Below are 22,985 nucleotides of genomic sequence, written 5' to 3'. Positions count from 1 at the left end.
TTATGCAACCTCTGGAAGCAAAGCTGAGCACAGCAGCTGTGCCTGAGCCAGCCTGACCGTGAGGACTGCCCAAGCTGGGAACCAGCTGCAGGTCAAGCAAACAACAACGATTGCAGCTCCTGACTCGCCCTGCTGTGCTAGCAAGAGCTGAAACTCCCCTGCCTGAAGCAATCAGCTGGGCCAGAGAGTTCCTGCAGCAATCCTCCTTCTCCTCCTCCTCCACCCCCAGGCTCTGTCCCAGGTCCAACTGCAGCAGCTCTGCTCAAGGTCAGCATCCACAGGTCCTAAACAATGACTTTTTGACTTGTTGGGAGGGGGAAAGAAAAATCAAGGTCGAGCATCCACAGCTCTGGAAGGATGCAAAGATGCTGAGAGCTACCTGGACTCCAGCCCTGGTGCTGCAGGCACCCAAGGCCACAATCGATTTCAAACACATCCACCCCCCCCCCAGGTTGGCTCTGGGGTTAACCAAACCACCTCCACCCCCACCCCCGGGACCCTCATTACGGTGTCTCTCCTCCCCCAGCTGTTCTCCAGCCCCCACAGACGTCTCTGCTGCTCCTCTCCTCCCAGCACTGAGCCATTTCAAACCCCAGAACGTTTTCAAACCACTCCAAACTCTCCAAAACCACAGGAAAACAGCAGAGGACCTCCAGAGAAAGCTTCTGCAGCTCAAGCACAACCACGAAGCATTCAAGAACCCAACCCAAACAAGAGCAGAGTGGCAGCAGCCTCCAGACCCACTCCTAAATGAGCAGCCAAGAGGGAAACACACAGAGCAAGGGAAGCAAACCCAGCTCCAGCTCCTCCGAGCTTCGGGGGAGTGCAGCTTTAAGGTCAACAAAGCAACTGCAGCACCAAGGGCTGGGGCTGTGGAGCAGCCAGGCAGAGGTCTGCGTGCAGCAGAGAAGGTGGCCTGGGGTTTGCTAACCCTGCAGGAGCTCTTCCAGCACTTTCCCTCTGCCTTTCTGTGTTGGAATTTAAGCCCCAGCCAAGCCACTGCTTCCATTTCATAGAAGAGAACCCCAGAGTCAGTCAGGCTTGGAAGGGAGCACAAAGATCATCGAGTTCCAACCCCCCCATGCCGTGCCCAGGGACACCTCCAAAGCTCAGCCAGTCCAAGCCCTGCCAGAGCAGCAGCACCCAGAGCAGAGCACACAGCAGCACAGCCAGGCAGGGGGTGAGTATCTCTAGAGAGGGAGATTCCACAGCCCCCCTGGGCAGCCTGTGCCAGGCTCTGGCACCCTCACAGGGAAAAATTCCTCCTCTTGTTTACATGGAACTTCCTATGGAATCAGGCAGGGCTGGAAGGGAGCACAAGGAGCAGGCAGTGCCAACCCCTGCCATGCCCAGGGACACCCTACCCTAGAGCAGGCTGCACACAGCCTCAGCCAGCCTGGCCTCAAACACCTCCAGCCATGGGGCCTCAACCACCTCCCTGGGCAACCCCTGCCAGGCTCTCACCACTCTCCTGCTCAACAACTTCCTCCTCACCTCCAGCCTCACTCTCCCCACCTCCAGCTCTGCTCCATCCCCCCCACTCCTGCCACTCCCTCACAGCCTCCAAAGTCCCTCCCCAGCTTTTTTGCAGCCCCCTTCAGATCCTGGCAGGCCACAAGAAGGTCACCTGGGAGCCTCCTCTGCTCCAGCCTGCACAGCCCCAACTCTTTCAGGCTGTGCTCACAGCAGAGCTGCTGCAGCCTCTCAGCATCCTCCTGGCCCTGCTCTGGACACTCTCCAGCATCTCCACAGCCCTCTTGGCCCAGGGGCTCCAGAGCTGGATGCAGGACTCCAGGTGGGGTCTCAGCAGAGCAGAGCAGAGGGGCAGAATCCCCTCCCTGGAGGGCAGAGTGGCCCAGAGTCCAGCACCCCACACCCCACCCCCATGCCCGGCTGTGCTCTGGCTTCCCAGCCCCTCCAACCCCCTCGATGCTCGCACGTCTGAAGGCAGAGGGAAGCCAGCCCTGCTCTGCGACCTTCTGCTCAACGTCGGAGGAGAAAAGAAGACCTCGAGAGATCTGCATTTAACACCTTCCACACCCTCCGGTATCTACCCAGCAGCAGAGGAACTAAGTTTGCCTTATCCTGGGCTCCACAGCAGCCTCAGCACCGCCGCCAGGAATCACATCTGGCATCGAGGCAGGCAGCTGGGGACAGGCACAGCTGGGGACAGGCACAGTTAGGGACAGGCGCAGCTGGGGACAGGCACAGCTGGGGACAGGCACAGTTAGGGACAGGCGCAGCTGGGGACAGGCACAGCTGGGGACAGGCACAGTTAGGGACAGGCGCAGCTGGGGACAGGCGCAGCTGGAGACAGGCGCAGCTGGGGACAGGCGCAGCTGGGGACAGGCGCAGTTGGGGACAGGCGCAGCTGGGGACAGGCGCAGCTGGGGACAGGAGCAGCTGGGGACAGGCGCAGCTGGAGACAGGCGCAGTTGGGGACAGGCGCAGCTGGGGATAGGCGCAGCTGGGGACAGGCGCAGTTGGGGACAGGCGCAGCTGGGGACAGGCGCAGCTGGGGACGCGCACAGTTAGGGACAGGCGCAGTTAGGGACGCACACAGCTGGGGACAGGCGCAGCTGGGGACAGGCGCAGCTGGGGACAGGCACAGTTGGGGACGCGCGCAGCTGGGGACAGGCACAGTTGGGGACGCGCGCAGCTGGGGACAGGCACAGTTGGGGACGCGCGCAGCTGGGGACAGGCGCAGCTGGGGACAGGCGCAGCTAGGGACAGGCGCAGCTGGGGACGCGCGCAGCTGGGGACAGGCGCAGCTGGGGACAGGCGCAGCTGGGGACAGGCGCAGTTGGGGACAGGCGCAGCTGGGGACAGGCGCAGCTGGGAACGCGCACAGTTAGGGACAGGCGCAGCTGGGGACAGGCGCAGCTGGGGACAGGCGCAGCTGGGGACAAGCACGTCGGAGCCCAGCTCTGCCCGCCTGGCTGCGAAGGGAGGAGCAGCCTGAAGCCTTGGCACTGACACCTGCCTCAGCCCCGACAGCAGGGACCGGCTGCGGAGCGGAGCGGACGGGCAAGAGGAGCAGCGGGACAAGCTGGCAGGGCAGGGAGGTGTGTGTGGGGGGGTGAGTGAGCAGTGGGGCAGCCAGGGCCCGGGACGGCAGGCAGGGAGAGCTGGCAGGCGCAGGCAGGCGCAGGCAGCCCCGGGCAGCCCCGGGCAGCGCGACCCGGGGGCGGGTTGGGCCTCCGGCGCTGTGCCGCAGCCCGGCGCTGACCACGGCCGAGGCCGACGGCCGCTCCCCCGCAGCCTGGGCCGGCTCTCAGCGTGAGGCCAGCCGCTCGCCCGACCTCCCAGGCCCGTGCAGAGCAGCCGGCTCCCCGCCGCCCCCCCGGGGGACAGCACCGAGAGAGCCGCGGCGTGACCCCGCCGGAGGCCGCGGCAATGTCACCCTGCCTCGCACGCCGCGACACGGCCCGGGGCCGCCCGCTCCTCGGGCAGCCAGGGCAGGGCGGGAGGCACCGTGGCGGGGTCAGGGCCGCCGCAGGGCGGAGGGGCCCGGGGCCGGCCCGCACTCACCGGCTCCGCTCCGCTCGGCGCCGCCGCCGCCGCCGTCTCCCCGCGGCCGCCCGCCCGCCCCCTCCCTCCTCCGCTGCGCCCGCGGGGGGGCGGGCCTTGCCCTGACGGCCAGCCAATGGCCGCTGACAAGAGCCGCCCCGCGCACAGGGAGTGGCTGCGTGGCGGCAGACAGACGGCGGCCGCAGCCAATCGCTGCCGGAAGGGGGCGGAGGGAGCGGCGGGGGGCGGGGCCGCGTGTGTCGGTATGGGGCCGGGCGGGAGCAGCGGCTGCGGCCAGCGCTGGGACGCGCAGGGCCCGGCCCCGGCGCCGCCTCCGCCCGAGCTCTCCTGGGGCTCCTTAACCCCCGTCCGGCAGGGGTTACGCCGTGCCCGCACCGCGTCCCGACCCTGCTGTGCCCCCTTCGCCTCGGAGCTGGCCCCTCGCTTAAGGCAAGCAGCAGCCTGGCAGCAGCGCTGGCTGAGCGCAGGGGGAAAAACCACCCCAGCTTTCCTTGCCCACCTTTGGGTCACTCACAGCACCACGGCAAGCCTCGGGGCTGCTTCTCGCCCAAGCCCAGAACGGCCCCGGCCAGCGAGGGAACCGGGCTGCTCCCAGCGAGGGCCCCACAGCTCCCAGCCGACCTCTCCCCCCCTCCCTTCGGGGGCTCTCCCCCAACCTTGCTTGCTCTGCCCCAGAGCAAAGGCAGCTTCACCCCAGGCCAGCGCTCAGGAGACCATAGCAGAGCCCAAACCCCCCCCCCCCAAGCTTTTGCCACAGCACAGAAGGGCTGAGAGCCAGGGCCTCAAACACTCCGAGGGGGCTCGAAGCCTTTGAAGGACACAACGACCTTTGCCAGCTGCTGGCAGAGAGCACAGGGCTGCAGGAGGCTTTACTGACAACCACAGCACAGAGGCATTCCATCACCTTTCTTCTCCTTGGGCAGAAAGGCTCCCACGAGGAGCCCACCCCCCTTCTCCACGAGGATGGTTAACATGGTTTGAGCCTAGGACACAGCCACTGGAGTACAACAGCAGCAAGAAGAAGCTTCAGCACCAGAGCAGAGCTGGTAACAACACAGCCCAGCAGGGATCAGGGGCACACAGAAGCCTTTAGCTGACACTTCAGAACCTTTCTGGATGCTTCAAACTCCTGCTTTGCTCCCCCCCTCCCCCCAGTTCCACAGCTGTCATCAGTCCAGCATGCACACAGCCTCTTCATCACCTTCATCACTCCTGGGTGCAGGGAGGCCCTGCTGAGACAACCAAAGCCTGGGATTGCCCAGTGCCCCTTTTGAAAGCATCACCCTCACTCCCAGCCCCACAACCTGCTCATCTCACTGAAGGAGTGCATGAACTTTTCTCCTGGCTGCAAAGTGCAACACCCCTGAGGATGTTGCTCTGGGCCACCTTAGCCCAAATCCCTCACTTGGCCTTTGTTTCAAATGTTAGGTTGGCTGAAAATCCCAAACCAAGCAGCAGCACAGCACATGGGCAGCAGTAAAAGAACAGGCAGCAGTAAAAGAACAGGCAGCAGTAAAAGAACAGGCAGCAGGACAGAACACATCCAAACCACAAGGGGATTCTTCCTCAGCCCTCCTGTTCCCAATGGGGTTGCAACCTCCACAGGCAGAGGAAGAGAGCAGGACCAGCTGCAGTGGTACCATCAGGAGTGAGCCACTTTTGCCATGGAGAGCAGAGCAGGTGGGAGCAGGCCAGTCCTGGCCACAAGGAACAGAGGGAGCAGAGCATCTTCAGGCTCTAGCTGATGCAGGGATGGTTACCACACAGTTGGTTTGCAGCCTGTGAGTGCAGAAAGCCATTTCAGCTGAAGCTCCCAAGGAAAGAGTCCTCTGCAGCCTGAAGCCAGGCACTTGCTTCAGACATTCCAGTTCAAGGCAGCTACAGCTTAATCCATGCCACTGTTTGCTCCCTCTGGCTTCAGGCACGTCTGGAAGCTCCTCAGAGGGACGACTCACTGAGCCAGGCTCCCTTTCTGGCCTGTCCACAGCTCTCTGAGCTCCACTTTGCAGCCAAGATCCCTGAGAGCAGCTCTGGCCACGTCGTCGCAGTCCCTGTGTGCTGCACGAGCTTCTGTGATCAGGTCCTCAGCTCCCATCGCCAGGATGGGCTGGGAGAAGTCTCGGCTGCGGGACACCAGGTTGCGGATCAGCATGCAGGCCTGCTTCTGGGAGAGGGAGAGGGGGGGAGGAGGAGGGAGAGAGGGGGAGGAGGAGGGAGAGAGGGGCAGGAGGAGGGAGAGAGGGGCAGGAGGAGGGAGAGAGGGGCAGGAGGAGGGAGAGAGGGGCAGGAGGAGGGTGAGAGGGGCAGGAGGAGGGAGAGAGGGGCAGGAGGAGGGAGAGAGGGGCAGGAGGAGGGAGAGAGGGGGAGGAGGAGGGAGAGAGGGGAGGAGGAAGGAGAGAGAGAGTAGGAGGAGGAAGAGAGGGGGGAGGAGGAGGGAGAGAGGGGGAGGAGGAGGGAGAGAGGGGGAGGAGGAGGGAGAGAGGGGCAGGAGGAGGGAGAGAGAGGCAGGAGCAGGGAGAGAGGGGGAGGAGCAGGGAGAGAGGGGGAGGAGGAGGGAGAGAGGGGGAGGAGGAGGGAGAGAGGGGGAGGAGGAGGGAGAGAGGGGGAGGAGGAGGGAGAGAGGGGGAGGAGGAGGGAGAGAGGGGGAGGAGGAGGGAGAGAGGGGGAGGAGGAGGGAGAGAGGGGGAGGAGGAGGGAGAGAGGGGGAGGAGGAGGGAGAGAGGGGGAGGAGGAGGGAGAGAGGGGGAGGAGGAGGGAGAGAGGGGCAGGAGGAGGGAGAGAGGGGGAGGAGGAGGGAGAGAGGGGGAGGAGGAGGGAGAGAGGGGGAGGAGGAGGGAGAGAGGGGGAGGAGGAGGGAGAGAGGGGGAGGAGGAGGGAGAGAGGGGGAGGAGGAGAGGGGTCAGGGGTCTTGGGGGAAAGCTCTGCCACGCAGGGTGGTGGCACACACAGGGCAGAGCTGCCCTCAAGCTTTTCTAGGTGACCAAATGCGAGCTGCTGTGGCTGGTAGCTCTCCTTCAGGTTTGGACAACAAAACCTCCTGCTTCTCTAAGGGCCCCCAGGACCCCTCAAGCACAGCCCAGGACCCCTCAAGCACAGCCCAGGACCCCTCAAGCACAGCCCAGGACCCCTCAAGCACAGCCCAGGACCCCTCAAGCACAGCCCAGGACCCCTCTGAACCCAGGACCCCTCACAGCCCAGCCCCCCTCTGAGCCCAGGACCCATCACAGCCCAGTCCAGCCCCCCTCTGAGCCCAGGACCCCTCACAGCCAGCCCAGCCCCCCTCTGAGCCCAGGACCCCTCACAGCCCAGCCCAGCCTCCCTCTGAGCCCAGGACCCCTCACAGCCCAGCCCAGCCTCCCTCTGAGCCCAGGACCCCTCACAGCCCAGCCCAGCCCCCCTCTGAGCCCAGGACCCCTCACAGCCCAGCCCAGCCTCCCTCTGAGCCCAGGACCCCTCACAGCCCAGCCCAGCCTCCCTCTGAGCCCAGGACCCCTCACAGCCCAGCCCAGCCTCCCTCTGAGCCCAGGACCCCTCACAGCCCAGCCCAGCCCCCCTCTGAGCCCAGGACCCCTCACAGCCCAGCCCAGCCCCCCTCTGAGCCCAGCCCCCCTCTGAGCCCAGCCAGGGCAGCACCAAACCCTTTAGATAATGCTATCCCACAACTCTTCCATTAGACCAAACTCCTCTTCCCACCCTCTTTAGGCTGTTCCAGGCTCCTTCCCTGACACCCAACTTAAGCTGCTCTTCCAGAGGCCATTCTGGAAGGGGTTTTACTACTCTGTTTGAGCACAAAGTGGCCACAAAGTGGCCCCTGAGGCTTGCAGAAGCAGCCAGAGGTGAAGCCCTTGCTGTGCAGGTGTTTGATCAGACTCTGGAGAAGAAGTGTTCTTGTCTCCTGCAGAGACACAACATCCCAGCACAGCCTGGGGCTGAAGGAGCCCATCCTCATCCTGCTCTTTGGAGGAGCAGGAAGAGGAGTGGTGCCTGGAAGAGCAGCACCCCACAGCTGTTTGGATCTGACTTCAGGTGGGTTTGAAGCCCTCCTCTGCAGCAGTGAGAGCTGGAAGGACTCTTGCACCCATGCTGCCCTCCCAAGGCACTCAGAGCCTTTCTTGTCTGCTAAGCTAAGCCTCCAGATCCCAACCCAGCAGCGAGCACAGCCCCAGGCACCCTGCGAGGGGCCACCAGGAGGTGCTCTGAGGCAGGTACCTGGACAGCCACTTCCCGGGGATGTGCTTTCATGGCCTGCAGAGCTGCCAGGGCCCCTCCACCCTCCATGATGATGTGGCAGTTCTCAGGCTTGCGCAGAGCCAGCATGCAGAGGGCAGCACAGCCCTGCTCACAGATCTGCAGGACAAGAAAAGGGAGGGGGGGGGAGACACAAACAAACTCACTGCCTGCAGAGGAGCACCAAAAGTATTTCACAGTATCACCAAGGTTGGAAGAGACCTCACAGCTCATCAAGTCCAACCCTTTAGCACAGAGCTCAAGGCCAGACCATGGCACCAAGTGCCACGTCCAGTCCTGCCTTGAACAGCTCCAGGGACGGCGACTCCACCACCTCCCCGGGCAGCCCATTCCAGTGGCCAATGACTCTCTCAGGGAAGAACTTTCTCCTCACCTCCAGCCTAAATCTCCCCTGGCACAGCCTGAGGCTGTGTCCTCTCGTTCTGGTGCTGGCCACCTGAGAGAAGAGAGCAACCTCCTCCTGGCCACAACCTCCCCTCAGGTAGTTGCAGACAGCAATGAGGTCTCCCCTGAGCCTCCTCTTCTCCAGGCTAACCAATCCCAGCTCCCTCAGCCTCTCCTCGTAGGGCTGTGCTCAAGGCCTCTCCCCAGCCTCGTTGCCCTTCTCTGGACACGCTCAAGCATCTCAATGTCCCTCCTAAACTGGGGGGCCCAGAACTGAACACAGCACTCAAGGTGTGGTCTAAGCAGTGCAGAGTACAGGGGCAGAATGACCTCCCTGCTCCTGCTGGCCACACCATTGCTGATGCAGGCCAGGATGCCACTGGCTCTCTTGGCCACCTGGGCACACTGCTGGCTCATGTTCAGGCGGGTATCAATCAGCACCCCCAGATCCCTCTCTGTCTGGCTGCTCTCAGCCACTCTGACCCCAGCCTGTATCTCTACATGGGGTTGCTGTGGCCAAAGTGCAGCACCCTGCACTTGGAGCTATTGAACTCCATCCCCTTGGCCTCTGCCCATCTGTCCAGGAGGTCAAGGTCTGCCACTGGCTCTCTTGGCCACCTGGGCACACTGCTGGCTCATGTTCAGGTGGGTATCAATCAGCACCCCCAGATCCCTCTCTGTTTGGCTGCTCTCCAGCCTGCCTCCAAAATCCATCTGATCCCCAGCAGTGTGGAGCAGCAGGTGCAGGGAGGGGATTCTGCTCTCTGCTCCAGCTTTGCTGAGACCTCCTCTGAAGTCCTGTGTCCAGCTCTGGAGTCGTCCCCCCCTACTTATAAAGAGGACATGGAACTGTTAGAGTGGGTCCAGAGGCCATGGAGATGATCAGAGGGTGAAGCACCTCTGCTGTGAGGCCAGGCTGAGGCAGTTGGGAGTTGTTCAGCCTGGAGAAGGCTGCAGAGAGACCTTGGAGCTGCCTGCCAGTGCTTGAAGAAGCTACAGGAGAGCTGGGGGGGAGTATGTACAGAGCCCTGCAATGACAGGACAAGAGCTGATGGCTGCAGACTGGAAGGAGCTGGATTGAGAGGAGACATGAGGAGGAAATTCCTCCCCAGGAGGGTGCTGAAGCACTGGAACAGGCTGCCCAGAGAGGCTGTGGAGGATGCAAGCCTGGAAGTGTCCAAGGCCATGTTAGATGGAGCCTAGAGCAAGCTGGGCTGGTGGGAGGTGTCCCTGCCCGTGGCTGGAGGGTTGGAACTGGATGATCTTTAAGGTCCCTTCCAACCCAACCCAATCTGGGATTCTATGATCCAGGAACAAGAAAGAGAGCTAATAAAGTGAACAGATCTTCACACAAGCATTCACCCAAGGAACTGGGATTGGTTAGCCTGGAGAAGGAGGCTCAGGGGTGAACTTATTGCTGTCTGCAACTACCTGAGGGGAGGTTGTGGCCAGGAGGAGGTTGCTCTCTTCTCTCAGGTGGCCAGCACCAGAACAAGAGGACACAGCCTCAGGCTGTGCCAGGGGAAATTAAGGCTGGAGGTGAGGAGAAAGTTCTTCCCTGAGCCAAACAGAAAGGGATCTGGGGGTGCTGATTGATACCCACCTGAACATGAGCCAGCAGGTGGCTGTTGCCTTATCTGGGGTGGCTGTTGCCGTGTGCCCAGGTGGCCAAGAGAGCCAGTGGCATCCTGGCCTGCATCAGCAATGGTGTGGCCAGCAGGAGCAGGGAGGTCATTCTGCCCCTGTACTCTGCACTGCTTAGACCACACCTTGAGTGCTGTGTTCAGTTCTGGGCCCCCCAGTTTAGGAGGGACATTGAGATGCTTGAGTGTGTCCAGAGAAGGGCAACGAGGCTGGGGAGAGGCCTTGAGCACAGCCCTACGAGGAGAGGCTGAGGGAGCTGGGATTGGTTAGCCTGGAGAAGAGGAGGCTCAGGGCAGACCTCATTGCTGTCTGCAACTACCTGAGGGGAGGTTGTGGCCAGGAGGAGGTTGCTCTCTTCTCTCAGGTGGCCAGCACCAGAACGAGAGGACACAGCCTCAGGCTGTGCCAGGGGAGATTTAGGCTGGAGGTGAGGAGAAAGTTCTTCCCTGAGAGAGTCATTGGCCACTGGAATGGGCTGCCCGGGGAGGTGGTGGAGTCGCCGTCCCTGGAGCTGTTCAAGGCAGGACTGGACGTGGCACTTGGTGCCATGGTCTGGCCTTGAGCTCTGTGCTAAAGGGTTGGACTTGATGAGCTGTGAGGTCTCTTCCAACCTTGGTGATACTGTGATACTGTGGTACTGTGAACTTCCCCCTCCCACACCAGGCTGTTAAAGCTTGACAGCATCCCCCAGCTGCAGTCCTTCAGCAGCTGCACTCAGAACAACTCTGCTGAGCACCACTCCCAGCCAGGCTGTGGCTTGGTTCCCTGCACTGCTCCATTCCACAGTCCAAGCCCCAGTTAGGTGCATACCTGAGGGTTGCCCAGGTGGTGGCTGACAGCAAGCACTATGAGGTCTGTGGCTCCAGCACTGACGATGGCATCTTTGACGTCGTCGTTCCCTGCCACCGCTCGGAGGGCACTCAGCACCTGCCTCACCACGTCCTGCAGCGCCCCCCCCAGGGGAACAAAACCAGCTCAGAGAGCCTTTCACAGGCTGGAAAGCCAACCACAACACCTCCCAGCAGCTCCATGCAAACAGCTGCACTCTCAGTTCTGGACAGCATCACTCACATTGAATCAGGAAGGGGAGCACAAGGATCATTCAGCTCCAACCCCCCTGTCGTGTCCAGGGACACCTCACACTAGATCAAGCTGGGCACAGCTTCATCCAGCCTGGCCTTAAACACCTCCCTGGGCAACCCCTGCCAGGCTCTCAGCACTCTCATGCTGAACAACTTCTTCCTCACATCCAGGCTGAGTCTCCCCATTTCCAGCTTTGTTCCATCCCCCCCAGTCCTATCACTCCCTGACAGCCTAAAAAGTCCCTCCCCAGCTCTCTTGTAGGCCCCCTTAAGATACTGAAAGGTCACAATAAGGTCACCTGGGAGCCTTCTCCTCTCCAGACATCTCACTTTCAATCAGCAGGGACCCTGCAGGAAAGCTGCAGAGGGACATCTCCTGAGGGTGTGTGGAGAGAGGCTAAGGGGGAATGGTTTGAAGCTGAGGCAGAGCAGGGTGAGCCTGGAGCTGAGGGAGAAGTTCTTCAGTAGGAGGTGGTGAGAGGCTGCCCAGGGAGGCTTTGGTGTTCAAGGCCAGGCTGGATGAGGCCTTGAGCAACCTGGGCTAGCAAGAGGTGTTCCCTGCCCATGGCTGGGGGTTGGAGTGGATGATCTGTGAGGTCACTTCCAACCTGAGCCACTCTCTGCTCCCCAGGCACTCACCGGGTGGTCGATGCAGTCAGCCAGCAGGGACACCATGAGGTTCAAGCCTCCAAGGTCCACAATGTCTTGGCAGAACTCATTCCTGACAGAGAGCCGAGAAAGGGTGGCACAGAGCTCGCTGAGAACCCCAGAGTTGTCCCTGAAGGCTGCAGAGGAGAGAGGAGGGAGGAGAGGGATGGAGTAGCCAGGGGCAAAGAGCAGCACTGCAGAGCCAGGCTGCTTTGTTCTGCTCCATTACCAACCAAACAGGACTGGATTTCACTGGTGCATCACAGCAGCAGGCATGGTGCCCTGCTCACCCTCTCCAGGCAGAGGCAGATCTCTCTCCCTTGGCAAGGAAGCAGAGGGCAATGTGTCTGTAAACCTGCACTGGGCTGGAAAACACCTCCCAGTGCAAGCAGCTCTGGCAATCACCAGTGCTGGGCCCCATCCTCTTTAACATCTTCACAGATGATCTGGATGAGGGCAGGGAGTCAGTCATCAGCAAGTGTGCAGATGACACCAAGCTGGGGGCAGATGTGGCTGGGCTGGAGGGCAGAAGGGCTCTGCAGCAGGACCTTGACTGCCTGGACAGATGGGCAGAGCCCAAGGGGATGGAGTTCAATAGCTCCAAGTGCAGGGTGCTGCACTTTGGCCACAGCAACCCCATGCAGAGATACAGGCTGGGGTCAGAGTGGCTGAGAGCAGCCAGACAGAGAGGGATCTGGGGGTGCTGATTGATACCCACCTGAACATGAGCCAGCAGTGTGCCCAGGTGGCCAAGAGAGCCAGTGGCATCCTGGCCTGCATCAGCAATGGTGTGGCCAGCAGGAGCAGGGAGGTCATTCTGCCCCTGTACTCTGCACTGGTTAGACCTCACCTTGAGTGCTGTGTTCAGTTCTGGGCCCCCCAGTTTAGGAGGGACATTGAGATGCTTGAGCATGTCCAGAGAAGGGCAACGAGGCTGGGGAGAGGCCTTGAGCACAGCCCTACGAGGAGAGGCTGAGGGAGCTGGGATTGGTTAGCCTGGAGAAGAGGAGGCTCAGGGCAGACCTCATTGCTGTCTGCAACTACCTGAGGGGAGGTTGTGGCCAGGAGGAGGTTGCTCTCTTCTCTCAGGTGGCCAGCACCAGAACGAGAGGACACAGCCTCAGGCTGTGCCAGGGGAGATTTAGGCTGGAGGTGAGGAGAAAGTTCTTCCCTGAGAGAGTCATTGGCCACTGGAATGGGCTGCCCGGGGAGGTGGTGGAGTCGCCGTCCCTGGAGCTGTTCAAGGCAGGACTGGACGTGGCACTTGGTGCCATGGTCTGGCCTTGAGCTCTGTGCTAAAGGCTTGGACTTGATGAGCTGTGAGGTCTCTTCCAGCCTTGGTGATACTGTAACCTCTGGAGCAGGCATTTTCCTCTCTCCAGGCACACTACAGCCTCAAAAGAATTAGAGATTGGTTTAGAGAGGACTTTCTGGATCATCTCTGGGAAGCTCTGAGTTACAACAGAGCAGGGCTGAGACCAGAAAGCAGCAGTGGAGTGCTTTTGGCTCCAGGAAGGGACAATGTGGGTCCAAAAGGGCAATAAAGCTCATGAAGGGTTTAGAGAACAAATCTTCTGAGGAGCAGCTGAGGGAGTTGGGGTTGTGCAGCCAGGAGAAAAGGAGCCTGAGGGGAGTCCTGATTGCTCTCCCTAAAAGGAGGCTAGAGCCAGGTGGGGTTTGGCCTCTTCTAAGGACCAAGAGACAGGACAAGATGAAACAGCCTCAAGTTGCCCCAGGAGAGGTTGAGGTTGGACATGAGGAACAATTCCTTCACTGAAAGGGTTGTCAAGGCCTAGAACAGGGTGGGGGTTGAATCATCAGCCCTGGTGAGATCCTAAGACTCACAGATAGGGTGCTGAGGGCCATGGGTTAGCCCCAGCCTTGGCAGAGTCAGACTCTGGTTGGACTTGATGATCTCAAAGGCATTTCCCACCCTGTAGGACTCCATGGCTGGGAGTCAGCAGTCACAGAGCTCCCTTTCCCCCTGCCAGCCTGCACAAGGGACCCTCAGGGCTCCCCTCTCACCTGGCAGCCTGCACAGAGACCCTCAGGACATCCTTCCCCCCTGCAGCCTGGATGAGGACCCTCAAGGCTCCCTCCCCATCCCCTGCCAGCCTGCACAGGGACCCTCAGGGCTCCCTTTACCTTCGGCAGCCTGCACAGGGACCCTCAGGGCTCCCTCCTCACCCCGTGCCAGCCTGCACAGGGACCCTCAGGGCTCCTTCCTCACCCCGTGCCAGCCTGCACAGGGACCCTCAGGGCTCCCTTCCCCCCCTGCCAGCCTGCACAGGGACCCTCAGGGCTCCCTTCCCCCCTGCAGCCTGGATGAGGATCCTCAGGGCTCCCTTCCCCCCACCCTGCCAGCCTGCACGGGGACCCTCAAGGCTCCCTCCTCACCCCGTGCCAGCCTGCATAGGGACCCTCAGGGCTCCCTTGCCCCTGCCAGCCTGCACAGGGACCCTCAGGGCTCCCTTTACCATCGGCAGCCTGGATGAGGACCCTCAGGGCTCCCTTCCCCCCTGCCAGCCTGCACAGGGACCCTCAGGGCTCCCTCCTCACCTCGTGCCAGCCTGCATATGGACCCTCAGAGCTCCCTTCCCCCCTGCCAGCCTGCACAGGGACCCTCAGAGCTCCCTCCCCACCCCCTACCAGCCTGCACAGGGACCCTCAAGGCTCCCTCCTCACCCCGTGCCAGCCTGCATAGGGACCCTCAGGGCTCCCTTGCCCCTGCCAGCCTGCACAGGGACCCTCAGGGCTCCCTTTACCATCGGCAGCCTGGATGAGGACCCTCAGGGCTCCCTTCCCCCCTGCCAGCCTGCACAGGGACCCTCAGAGCTCCCTCCCCACCCCCTACCAGCCTGCACAGGGACCCTCAGAGCTCCCTCCCCATCCCCTGCCAGCCTGCACAGGGACCCTCAGGGCTCGCTTTACCTTCGGCAGCCTGCACAGGGACCCTCAGGGTTCCCTCCCCACCCCGTGGCAGCCTGCACAGGGACCCTCAGGGCTCCCTTCCCCCCTGCCAGCCTGCACAGAGACCCTCAGGGCTCGCTTTACCTTCGGCAGCCTGCACAGAGACCCTCAGGGCTCCATTCCCCCCCTGCCAGCCTGCACAGGGACCCTCAGGACATCCTTCCCCTCTGCAGCCTGGATGAGGACCCTCAAGGCTCCCTCCCCACCCCCTGCCAGCCTGCACAGGGACCCTCAGGGCTCCCTTCCCACCCTGCCAGCCTGCACAGGGACCCTCAGGGCTCCCTTCCCCCCTGCCAGCCTGCACAGGGACCCTCAGGGCTCCCTCCCCACCCTGCCAGCCTGCACAGGGACTCTCAGGGCTCCCTCCCCACCCTGCCAGCCTGCACAGGGACCCTCAGGGCTCCCTCCTCACCCCCTGCCAGCCTGCACAGGGACCCTCAGAGCTCCCTTCCCCCCTGCCAGCCTGCACAGGGACCCTCAAGACATCCTTTCCCCCTGCAGCCTGGATGAGGACCCTCAAGGCTCCCTCCCCATCCCCTGCCAGCCTGCACAGGGACCCTCAAGGCTCCCTCCTCACCCCGTGCCAGCCTATATAGGGACCCTCAGGGCTCCCTTCCCCCATGCCAGCCTGCACAGGGACCCTCAGGGCTCCCTCCCCACCCCCTGGCAGCCTGGATGAGGACCCTCAGGGCTCCCTCCCCACCCCGTGGCAGCCTGCATAGGGACCCTGAGGGCTCCCTTTACCTTCGGCAGCCCGGATGAGGACCCTGAGGCCATCGTTCTCCAGCACGATCATCTTGGCGTGGTCGTGAGCGTGGCCGAAGGGCACTCGGATGTCGTCGTCGAAGGTCATCACCCTGAGCGCCGCCGAGGCCGCCCGCACCACCTCGGGCTGCTGCCCGTGCTGCAGGATGGCTCCGGTCAGCAGGGGCAGGACTCCTCCTCTCACCAGCTCCTGCCTGTTCCCTTCGTGCTTCAGGCAGGCCTGGCGCAGGCAGCGCAGCACAGCCAGAGTCAGCTCCGCGTCCTCCCTGCCCTCCCGCAGGCTCCGCAGCAGCAGCTCCTGCCCAGCCGCGTCCAGCAGGTCTGGCTGCCCGTCCAAGAGGGCAGAGAGGGCAGAGAAGGCTTTCAGCAGGGTAGCTCTGTCTCCCGAAGCCAAGTGGCAGGCAGAGAAGAGCACAGGGTAGGCACCGTTCTGCCCGGCCAGGCAGCGGAAGGCCAATTGCTGCTTGCACTGCTCGCTGAAGACCTGCAGCTGCTCTGCCACCTGGGCCAGGGAAGAGTCGGCAACGGCTGCCCCCAGGGCATCCAAGGTCTGGAGGAGGGAAGGAGAATTAACTGAGCCTCTGCACCGCCAGGGGGATAAGAGAATCAGGAATGGTGTGGCCAGCAGGAGCAGGGAGGTCATTCTGCCCCTGTGCTCTGCACTGCTTAGACCACACCTTGAGTGCTGTGTTCAGTTCTGGGCCCCCCAGTTTAGGAGGGACATTGAGATGCTTGAGCATGTCCAGAGAAGGGCAACGAGGCTGGGGAGAGGCCTTGAGCACAGCCCTACGAGGAGAGGCTGAGGGAGCTGGGATTGGTTAGCCTGGAGAAGAGGAGGCTCAGGGCAGACCTCATTGCTGTCTGCAACTACCTGAGGGGAGGTTGTGGCCAGGAGGAGGTTGCTCTCTTCTCTCAGGTGGCCAGCACCAGAAGGAGAGGACACAGCCTCAGGCTGTGCCAGGGGAGATTTAGGCTGGAGGTGAGGAGAAAGTTCTTCCCTGAGAGAGTCATTGGCCACTGGAATGGGCTGCCCGGGGAGGTGGTGGAGTCGCCGTCCCTGGAGCTGTTCAAGGCAGGACTGGACGTGGCACTTGGTGCCATGGTCTGGCCTTGAGCTCTGTGCTAAAGGGTTGGACTTGATGAGCTGTGAGGTCTCTTCCAACCCTGATGATACTGTGGTACTGTGAGCAGCCCTTTGGAGTCGCTCCCATTGATTTAGCTATTCCCTTAGGCTGGGTTTAGGAAGGGCAGGTCCTGTCTCACCAAGCTGAGCTCCTTTTATGATCAGGTTCCTTCTTGGTGAATGTGGGGCAGGCTGTGGATGGAGTCTACCTGGACTGCAGCAAAGCCTTTGACACTGTCTGCCACAAGAAGCTCCTGGCCAAGCTGGCAGCTCATGGCTTGGACAGATTCACTCTGTGCTGGGTCAAGAACTGGCTGGATGGCAGAGCCCAGACAGTGGTAGTGAATGGTGCCACAGCCAGCTGGCAGCTGGCACTAGTGGTGTGCCCCAGGGATCAGTGCTGGGCCCAGTCCTGTTCAATATCTTTATTGATGATCTGGAGCAGGGGATTGAGTCCAGCAGCAGTAAGGTTGCAGATGGCACCAAGCTAGGAGCAGGTGTGGAGCTGTTGGAGGGTAGCAGAGCCCTGCAGAGGGACCTGGCCAGGCTGCATGGGTGGGCAGAGGCCAAGGGGATGAGACTGAACAAGGCCAAGTGCAGGATTCTGCACTTTGGCCACAACAACCCCAAGCAGCTACAGGCTGGGGCCAGAGTGGCTGAGAGCAGCCAGGAGGAAAGGGTCCTGGGGGTACTGATAGAGAGTAGCTGGAGATGAGCCAGCAGTGTGCCCAGGTGGCCAAGAGAGCCAATGGCAGCCTGGGCTGGCTCAGGAGCAGTGTGGGCAGCAGGACAAGGGAGGTTCTTGTGCCCCTGTGCTCAGCACTGCTCAGGCCACACCTTGAGTGCTGTGTCCAGTTCTGGGCCCCTCAATTCAGGAGAGCTGTTGAGGTGCTGGAAGGTGTCCAGAGAAGGGTGACAAAGCTGTGAGGGGCCTGGAACACAAACCCTATGAGGAGAGGTTAAGGGAGCTGGGGGGGTGCAGCCTGGAGAAGAGGAGGCTCAGGGCAGAGCTGATTGCTGCCTGCAGCTGCCTGAAGGGAGGTTGTAGCCAGGTGGGGTTGGGCTCTGCTGCCAGGCAAGCAGCAACAGAACAAGGGGACACAGCCTCAAGCTGTGCCGGGGCAGGTCTAGGCTGGATGTTGTTAGGAAGTTGTTGGCAGAGAGAGTGATTGGCATTGGAATGGGCTGCCCAGGGAGGTGGTGGAGGCACCGTGCCTGGAGGTGTTAAAGAACAGACTGGATGAGGCACTCAGTGCCATGGTCTGGTTGATTGAATAGGGCTGGGGGATAGGTTGGGCTGGATGATCTTGGAGGTCTCTTCCAACCTGCTTGATTCTATGAAGGACCTTTACAGCAGGGTGGGTTGGACAGAACCATCTCTGCTGTCTCAGGCCACCAGTTCATCACTCTTAAACTCCTCTGGCTTTTCCTAACTGGACTTTAGATACTTCCTTTGGGAGCAGCATGACCCAGAACATCAGGACAGAAAGAGTTTCTCTTCCCTGACTGGTTAAGGAGTAGGAGAACTTGGATCCTGCTCCCGAGTGTGTCAGGGCACAGCTCCTGCTTTGGGGAAGTAGAGAGGAGGAAATGTGACAGACTGGCTTGGGTGGGAAAGGACCTTCAAAGGTCATCCAATCCTACCCCCCTGCAGTCAGCAGGGACAGCCCCAGCTAAAGCAGGTTGCTCAGAGCCCAAACCAACCTGACCTGGAATGGATAGAGTCATAGAATTCACCAGGCTGGGAGAGAGCTCCAAGCTCCAACAGCCCAACCCAGCCACCAGACCATGGCACTCAGTGCCCCAGCCAGGCTTGGCTGCAACATCTCCAGCCACAGCCACTCCACCACCTCCCTGGGCAGCCCATTCCAGTGCCAATCACTCTCTCTGACAGCAACTTCCTAACAACATCCAGCCTCAACCTGCCCTGACACAGCTTCAGCCTGGGGCCCCTTCTTCTGGCCCTGGCTGCCTGGCAGCAGAGCCCAACCCCACCTGGCTACAGCCTCCCTGCAGGCAGCTGCAGGCAGCAATCAGCTCTGCCCTGAGCCTCCTCTGCTGCAGGCTGCACCCCCCCAGCTCCCTCAGCCTCTCCTCACAGGGCTCTGCTCCAGGCCCCTCCCCAGCCTTGCTGCCCTTCTCCAAACACCTTCCAGCACCTCAGCATCTCTCTGCAATGCAGGAGCCCAGAACTGGACACAGCACTGCAGGGGTGGCCTGAGCAGTGCTGAGCACAGGGGCACAAGAACCTCCCTTGCCCTGCTGCCCACACTGCTCCTGAGCCAGCCCAGGATGCCATTGGCTCTGCTGCCCACCTGGGCACTGCTGCCTCCTCTGCAGCTCCTCTCTGCCAGCACCTCCAGGGCCCTTTCCTCCTGCCTGCTCTCAGCCACTCTGGCCCCAGCCTGCAGTGCTGCTTGGGGTTGTTGTGGCCAAAGTGCAGAACCTGCCCTTAGCCTTGTTCAGTCTCATCCCCTTGGCCTCTGCCCACCCATCCAGCCTGGCCAGGTCCCTCTGCAGGGCTCTGCTCCCCTCCAACAGCTCCACAGCTGCTCCTAGCTTGCTGCCATCTGCAACCTGACTGCTGCTAGACTCAATCCCTTCATCCATTTCATCAATAAAGACACTGAACAGGTCTGTGCCCAGCACTGATCCTTGACTCTTGGGATGGGGCAGCTCTCACAGCAGAATCCACTCCTAAGCTCCAAAGGGCAACCTCTGCATTTGCCAGGAAGGAAATGTCAGCACTCTGCACTGTGCTATTCCTGCTGAGAAGAGCAGGTTGGCTCTTTGAACTTCCAAGTGATTCCCAGTTGGCAGAACAGAGAGGATTAGCTGCATGCTGAGGAGCTGACAGAGAAACAGGGCAGAGGCAGGAGCAGGAGGCACCGCTCATTACCCTCAGCCTATCACTTCAACCATTCCCAGACTCAGAATCCCACAATCAATTTGGTTGGAAGAGACATTACACAACCCTGCCCCTCAGAAGACAGGAGAAACTCTTCTTCCTACCAGCAGAATCTGATGCTTCTGCCTCTGGCCGTTCTCAGCTGCAGGCTGCCTCACAGCTTTCACAATGTTGCTTAGATCCACACCTGGAAGGCAAAACAAACCCCAGATTAGTGTCAGTGAGGGGAGCTTGGTTTCCAATCTGGCAAGTTAAACACAGCAGAGGGAGATGAAGTCACTGTGCAGAATGGATCAGTGCAGAAAGATGCTGAAGCTTTCACAGGCTTACAGGGTGTTAGGGGTTGGAAGGGACCCAAGGAGATCATCGAGTCCAAACCCCCTCCCAGAGCAGGACAATCCTATCTAACAGAGATCACAGAGGAACACATCCAGACATGTCTGGAAAGGCTCCAGAGAAGGAGACTCCACAACCTCCCTGGGGAGCCTATTCCAGTGCTCTGGGACCCTTACAGTAAAGAAGTTCCCCTTGTGTTGAGCTGGAATCTCTTTTGCTGCAATTGACTCCCAGGGAGCAGTGAGCAGAGCCTGTTCCCCCCTCCTGGCAGCCTTCAGATACTTAGAAGCATTTATCAGATCCCCTCTCAGTCTTCTCTTCTCCAGACTAAACAGCCCCAGGTCCCTCAGCCTCTCCTCATCAACCATGCCCTCCAGTCCCCTCATCATCCTCACAGCCCTCTCTTGGACTCTCTCCAGCAGTTCCTGTCCCTCTTCAACTGGGGAGCCCAAAACTGAACACAGTATTCAAGATGAGGCCAGGGCAGAGTAGAGGAGGGAGGAGAACCCCCCATTGATCTGCTGGACACACTCCTCCTAATCCACCCCAGGCTCCCACTGGCCTTCTTGGCCACTGCTGTGCCATGGTGAACTTGTTAGCCACCAGGACCCACAGGTCCCTCTCCACAAGGCTGCTCTCCAACAGATCACCTCCCAGCCTGTACTGCTGCAGTTTGTTATCCCTCCCCAGATGCAAGACTCTGCACTTGTCATAGAATCATAGAATCAACCAGGTTGGAAGAGACCTCCAAGATCATCCAGTCCAACCTAGCACCCAGCCCTAACCAATCAACCAGACCATGGCACTCAGTGCCTCATCCAGTCTGTTCTTTAACACCTCCAGGCACAGTGCCTCCACCACCTCCCTGGGCAGCCCATTCCAGTGCCAATCACTCTCTCTGCCAGGAACTTCCTAACAACATCCAGCCTATACCTGCCCTGGCACAACTTGAGACTGTGTCCCCTTGTTCTATTGCTGGTTGCCTGGGAGAAGAGGCCACCCCCCACCTGGCTACAATGCCCCTTCAGGTAGTTGTAGACAGTAATAAGATCACCTCTGAGCCTCCTCTTCTCCAGGCTAAACAGGCCCAGCTCCCTCAGCCTCTCCTCATAGGATTTGTGCTCCAGGCCCCTCACCAGCTTTGTTGCCCTTCTCTGGACATGTTCCAGCACCTCAACATCTTTCTTGAATTGTCCTTGCTGAACTTCATCTGGTTCCTCTGTGCCCAGCTCTCAGCCTGCCCAAGTCTCTCTGGATGGCAGCACAGCCTGCAGCTGGATCAGCCAAGCCTCCCAGCTTGGTGTCATCAGTAAACTTGCTAAGCAGACACTCTGTGCCCTGACCAATGTCACTGAAGAAGCTTTGCTAAAGTTCTGCTGCAAAAGCCAAATGCCTCCTGGAACAAAGCATCAATTCCAGCTGGGGAACAAAGAAATAAAAGGAGTTTTAATTTCCTTGACTAAATTCCCCTCTTCAATCTCACCCCAAGCAGTTTTGCAGTCATAATTACTCCCTGAAACTGGGTTAGCATTAAGAGTGGCTGTGTTCCACTTCACAAAGGCTTCTTTTCAGCTCAGGTTCATCAACCTTTCCATGCAGGTCCCCCTTCAATGTGAAGCTCTGCAAAACCTCAGCCTGCTGCAAACCCAACTGCAAAAAGGAGATGGATTTACAGTACCTTGAGACTCAAACTGCTGCACAGCTTCTCTCACAGCCTCTTCTGGCTCCATTTCAAATTCTGTGATGTTTTCTTGCACTGCATCGTCAAAAGTCTCCTGAGCAATCTGTTTGGATCCCATTTCACCAGCCTGGGGTAGGTCACCTCCTTGTCCTGCCATTAAGATCATCCAACAAGTCCATTTTGCTGCCAAAACGTCCTGATGCTCATCAGCAAGAGAGGGAAGGGACTTGGCTCTGGTTTTCAGAGCAAAAAAGCACAGCACTCCAGACCAAAATCACACGGTGGAGGGGATGACCGAGTTGGTTTAAGGGGATGAAATACAGCAGGTAAAAGAAGGAAGGAGGCCACGGCAGGGGGAGCCGCTGCTGCTCTGCCGCAGATGGGTGTGTGCCACACTGACACCTCGCCTGCCGCAGGAGCCTGCCCGGACACACACGGCCCTGAGTGCCCCCACACGCCCCACAGTTCATAGAATCATAGAATCAAGCAGGTTGGAAGAGAGCTCCAAGCTCAGCCAGTCCAACCTATCCCCCAGTCCTATCCAGTCAACCAGACCATGGCACTCAGTGCCCCAGCCAGGCTTGGCTGCAACACCTCCAGGCACGGTGCCTCCACCACCTCCCTGGGCAGCCCATTCCAATGCCAATCACTCTCTCTGCCAACAACTTCCTAACAACATCCAGCCTAGACCTACCCCGGCACAACTTGAGGCTGTGTCCCCTTGTTCTGTTGCTGGCTGCCTGGCAGCAGAGCCCAACCCCACCTGGCTACAGCCTCCCTGCAGGCAGCTGCAGGCAGCAATCAGCTCTGCCCTCAGCCTCTTCTGCTGCAGGCTGCACACCCCCAGCTCCCTCAGCCTCTCCTCACAGGCTTTGTGTTCCAGGCCTTTCACCACCTTTGTTACCCTTCTCCAAACACCTTCCAGCACCTCAACAGCTCTCTGCAATTCAGGGGCCCAGAACTGGACACAGCACTCCAGGGGTGGCCTGAGCAGTGCTGAGCACAGGGGCACAAGAACCTCCCTTGTCCTGCTGCCCACACTGCTCCTGAGCCAGCCCAGGCTGCCATTGGCGCTCTTACCACGGCCCAGAGCCATCCAGCCTGCCGCCGGCCCTGCTCCCCCGCACGCTTCACACCCGCACCCCTCTCACCGGGCCCAACCGGCCGGAGCCCACTCCCGCTTTCAGAGGAGCCTGCCCCGAAGTAGGGCCTAGAAATCGGGGACGGGTGCTGGGGATGCTCCCAGGTGCTTCGCTCCCCTCACAACCCACCTCCGTTCTTCGCCGGTCCGCGGCACCGCTCCCTGACGGGCTCCTCCCGCGTAACAAAGAGACGCGGATTGAGGGAAAGGGCCCTTCGCGGCTGCCGTACGCCCACTCCCTGCGGCTCAGTGCGCATGCGCCTGCGCCGAATCTGGCGCCGCTCAGCCCCGGGAGGCAGAAGCGTGGCGCGAAAAAGGACCCCAGGCGCCTCAGTGCGCATGCGCAGAGCAGCACCGCGGGAAAAGGGGACTCTCCGCGCCGGAGTACGCATGCGCGGAACAGCGCCGCGGGAAGAGGGGACTCTCCGCGCCGGAGTACGCATGCGCAGAGCAGCACCGCGGGGAAGGGGACTCTCCGCGCTGGAGTACGCATGCGCGGAGCAGCGCCGCGAGAAAAGGGGACT

General features: G+C 60.6%; 2 protein-coding genes across 5 annotated transcripts in view; both read right to left on the bottom strand.

The window, feature by feature from the left end:
* Window positions 1–3,916, bottom strand: part of SLC25A42 (solute carrier family 25 member 42) — a 29,473-nt gene extending 25,557 nt beyond the window's left edge. For both annotated transcript variants that reach the window (XM_064175197.1, XM_064175198.1), the window contains exon 1: window positions 3,532–3,916. The gene's annotated coding sequence lies outside the window, so the exon portion shown is untranslated. The remainder of the gene's footprint in view (window positions 1–3,531) is intronic.
* A 1,157-nt stretch (window positions 3,917–5,073) lies between these two features.
* ARMC6 (armadillo repeat containing 6) lies at window positions 5,074–22,752 on the bottom strand. 3 transcript variants are annotated; one of them, XM_064175159.1, is made up of 8 exons: window positions 22,592–22,750; window positions 21,318–21,470; window positions 19,408–19,490; window positions 15,252–15,822; window positions 11,529–11,674; window positions 10,618–10,749; window positions 7,741–7,878; window positions 5,074–5,692 (listed from the first exon to the last, which is right to left on the bottom strand). In XM_064175159.1, exons 1-8 carry the CDS (start codon window positions 22,716–22,718, stop codon window positions 5,483–5,485), a joined length of 1,560 nt encoding a protein of 519 aa, XP_064031229.1. In that variant the 5' UTR covers window positions 22,719–22,750; the 3' UTR covers window positions 5,074–5,482. The 3 variants fall into 3 exon arrangements, with proteins under 3 accessions (XP_064031229.1, XP_064031228.1, XP_064031230.1); XM_064175158.1 differs by having other exon boundaries at window positions 5,074–5,695; window positions 22,592–22,748; XM_064175160.1 differs by having other exon boundaries at window positions 5,428–5,654; window positions 22,592–22,752.
* Window positions 22,753–22,985: the final 233 nt, after the last annotated feature.

Source organism: Pogoniulus pusillus, chromosome 41, assembly GCF_015220805.1.
Source record: "Pogoniulus pusillus isolate bPogPus1 chromosome 41, bPogPus1.pri, whole genome shotgun sequence".
NCBI lineage: Eukaryota > Metazoa > Chordata > Aves > Piciformes > Lybiidae > Pogoniulus > Pogoniulus pusillus.
The sequence above is the reverse complement of the archived record's forward strand: the minus strand, read 5'-3'. Positions and strand labels throughout refer to the sequence as shown.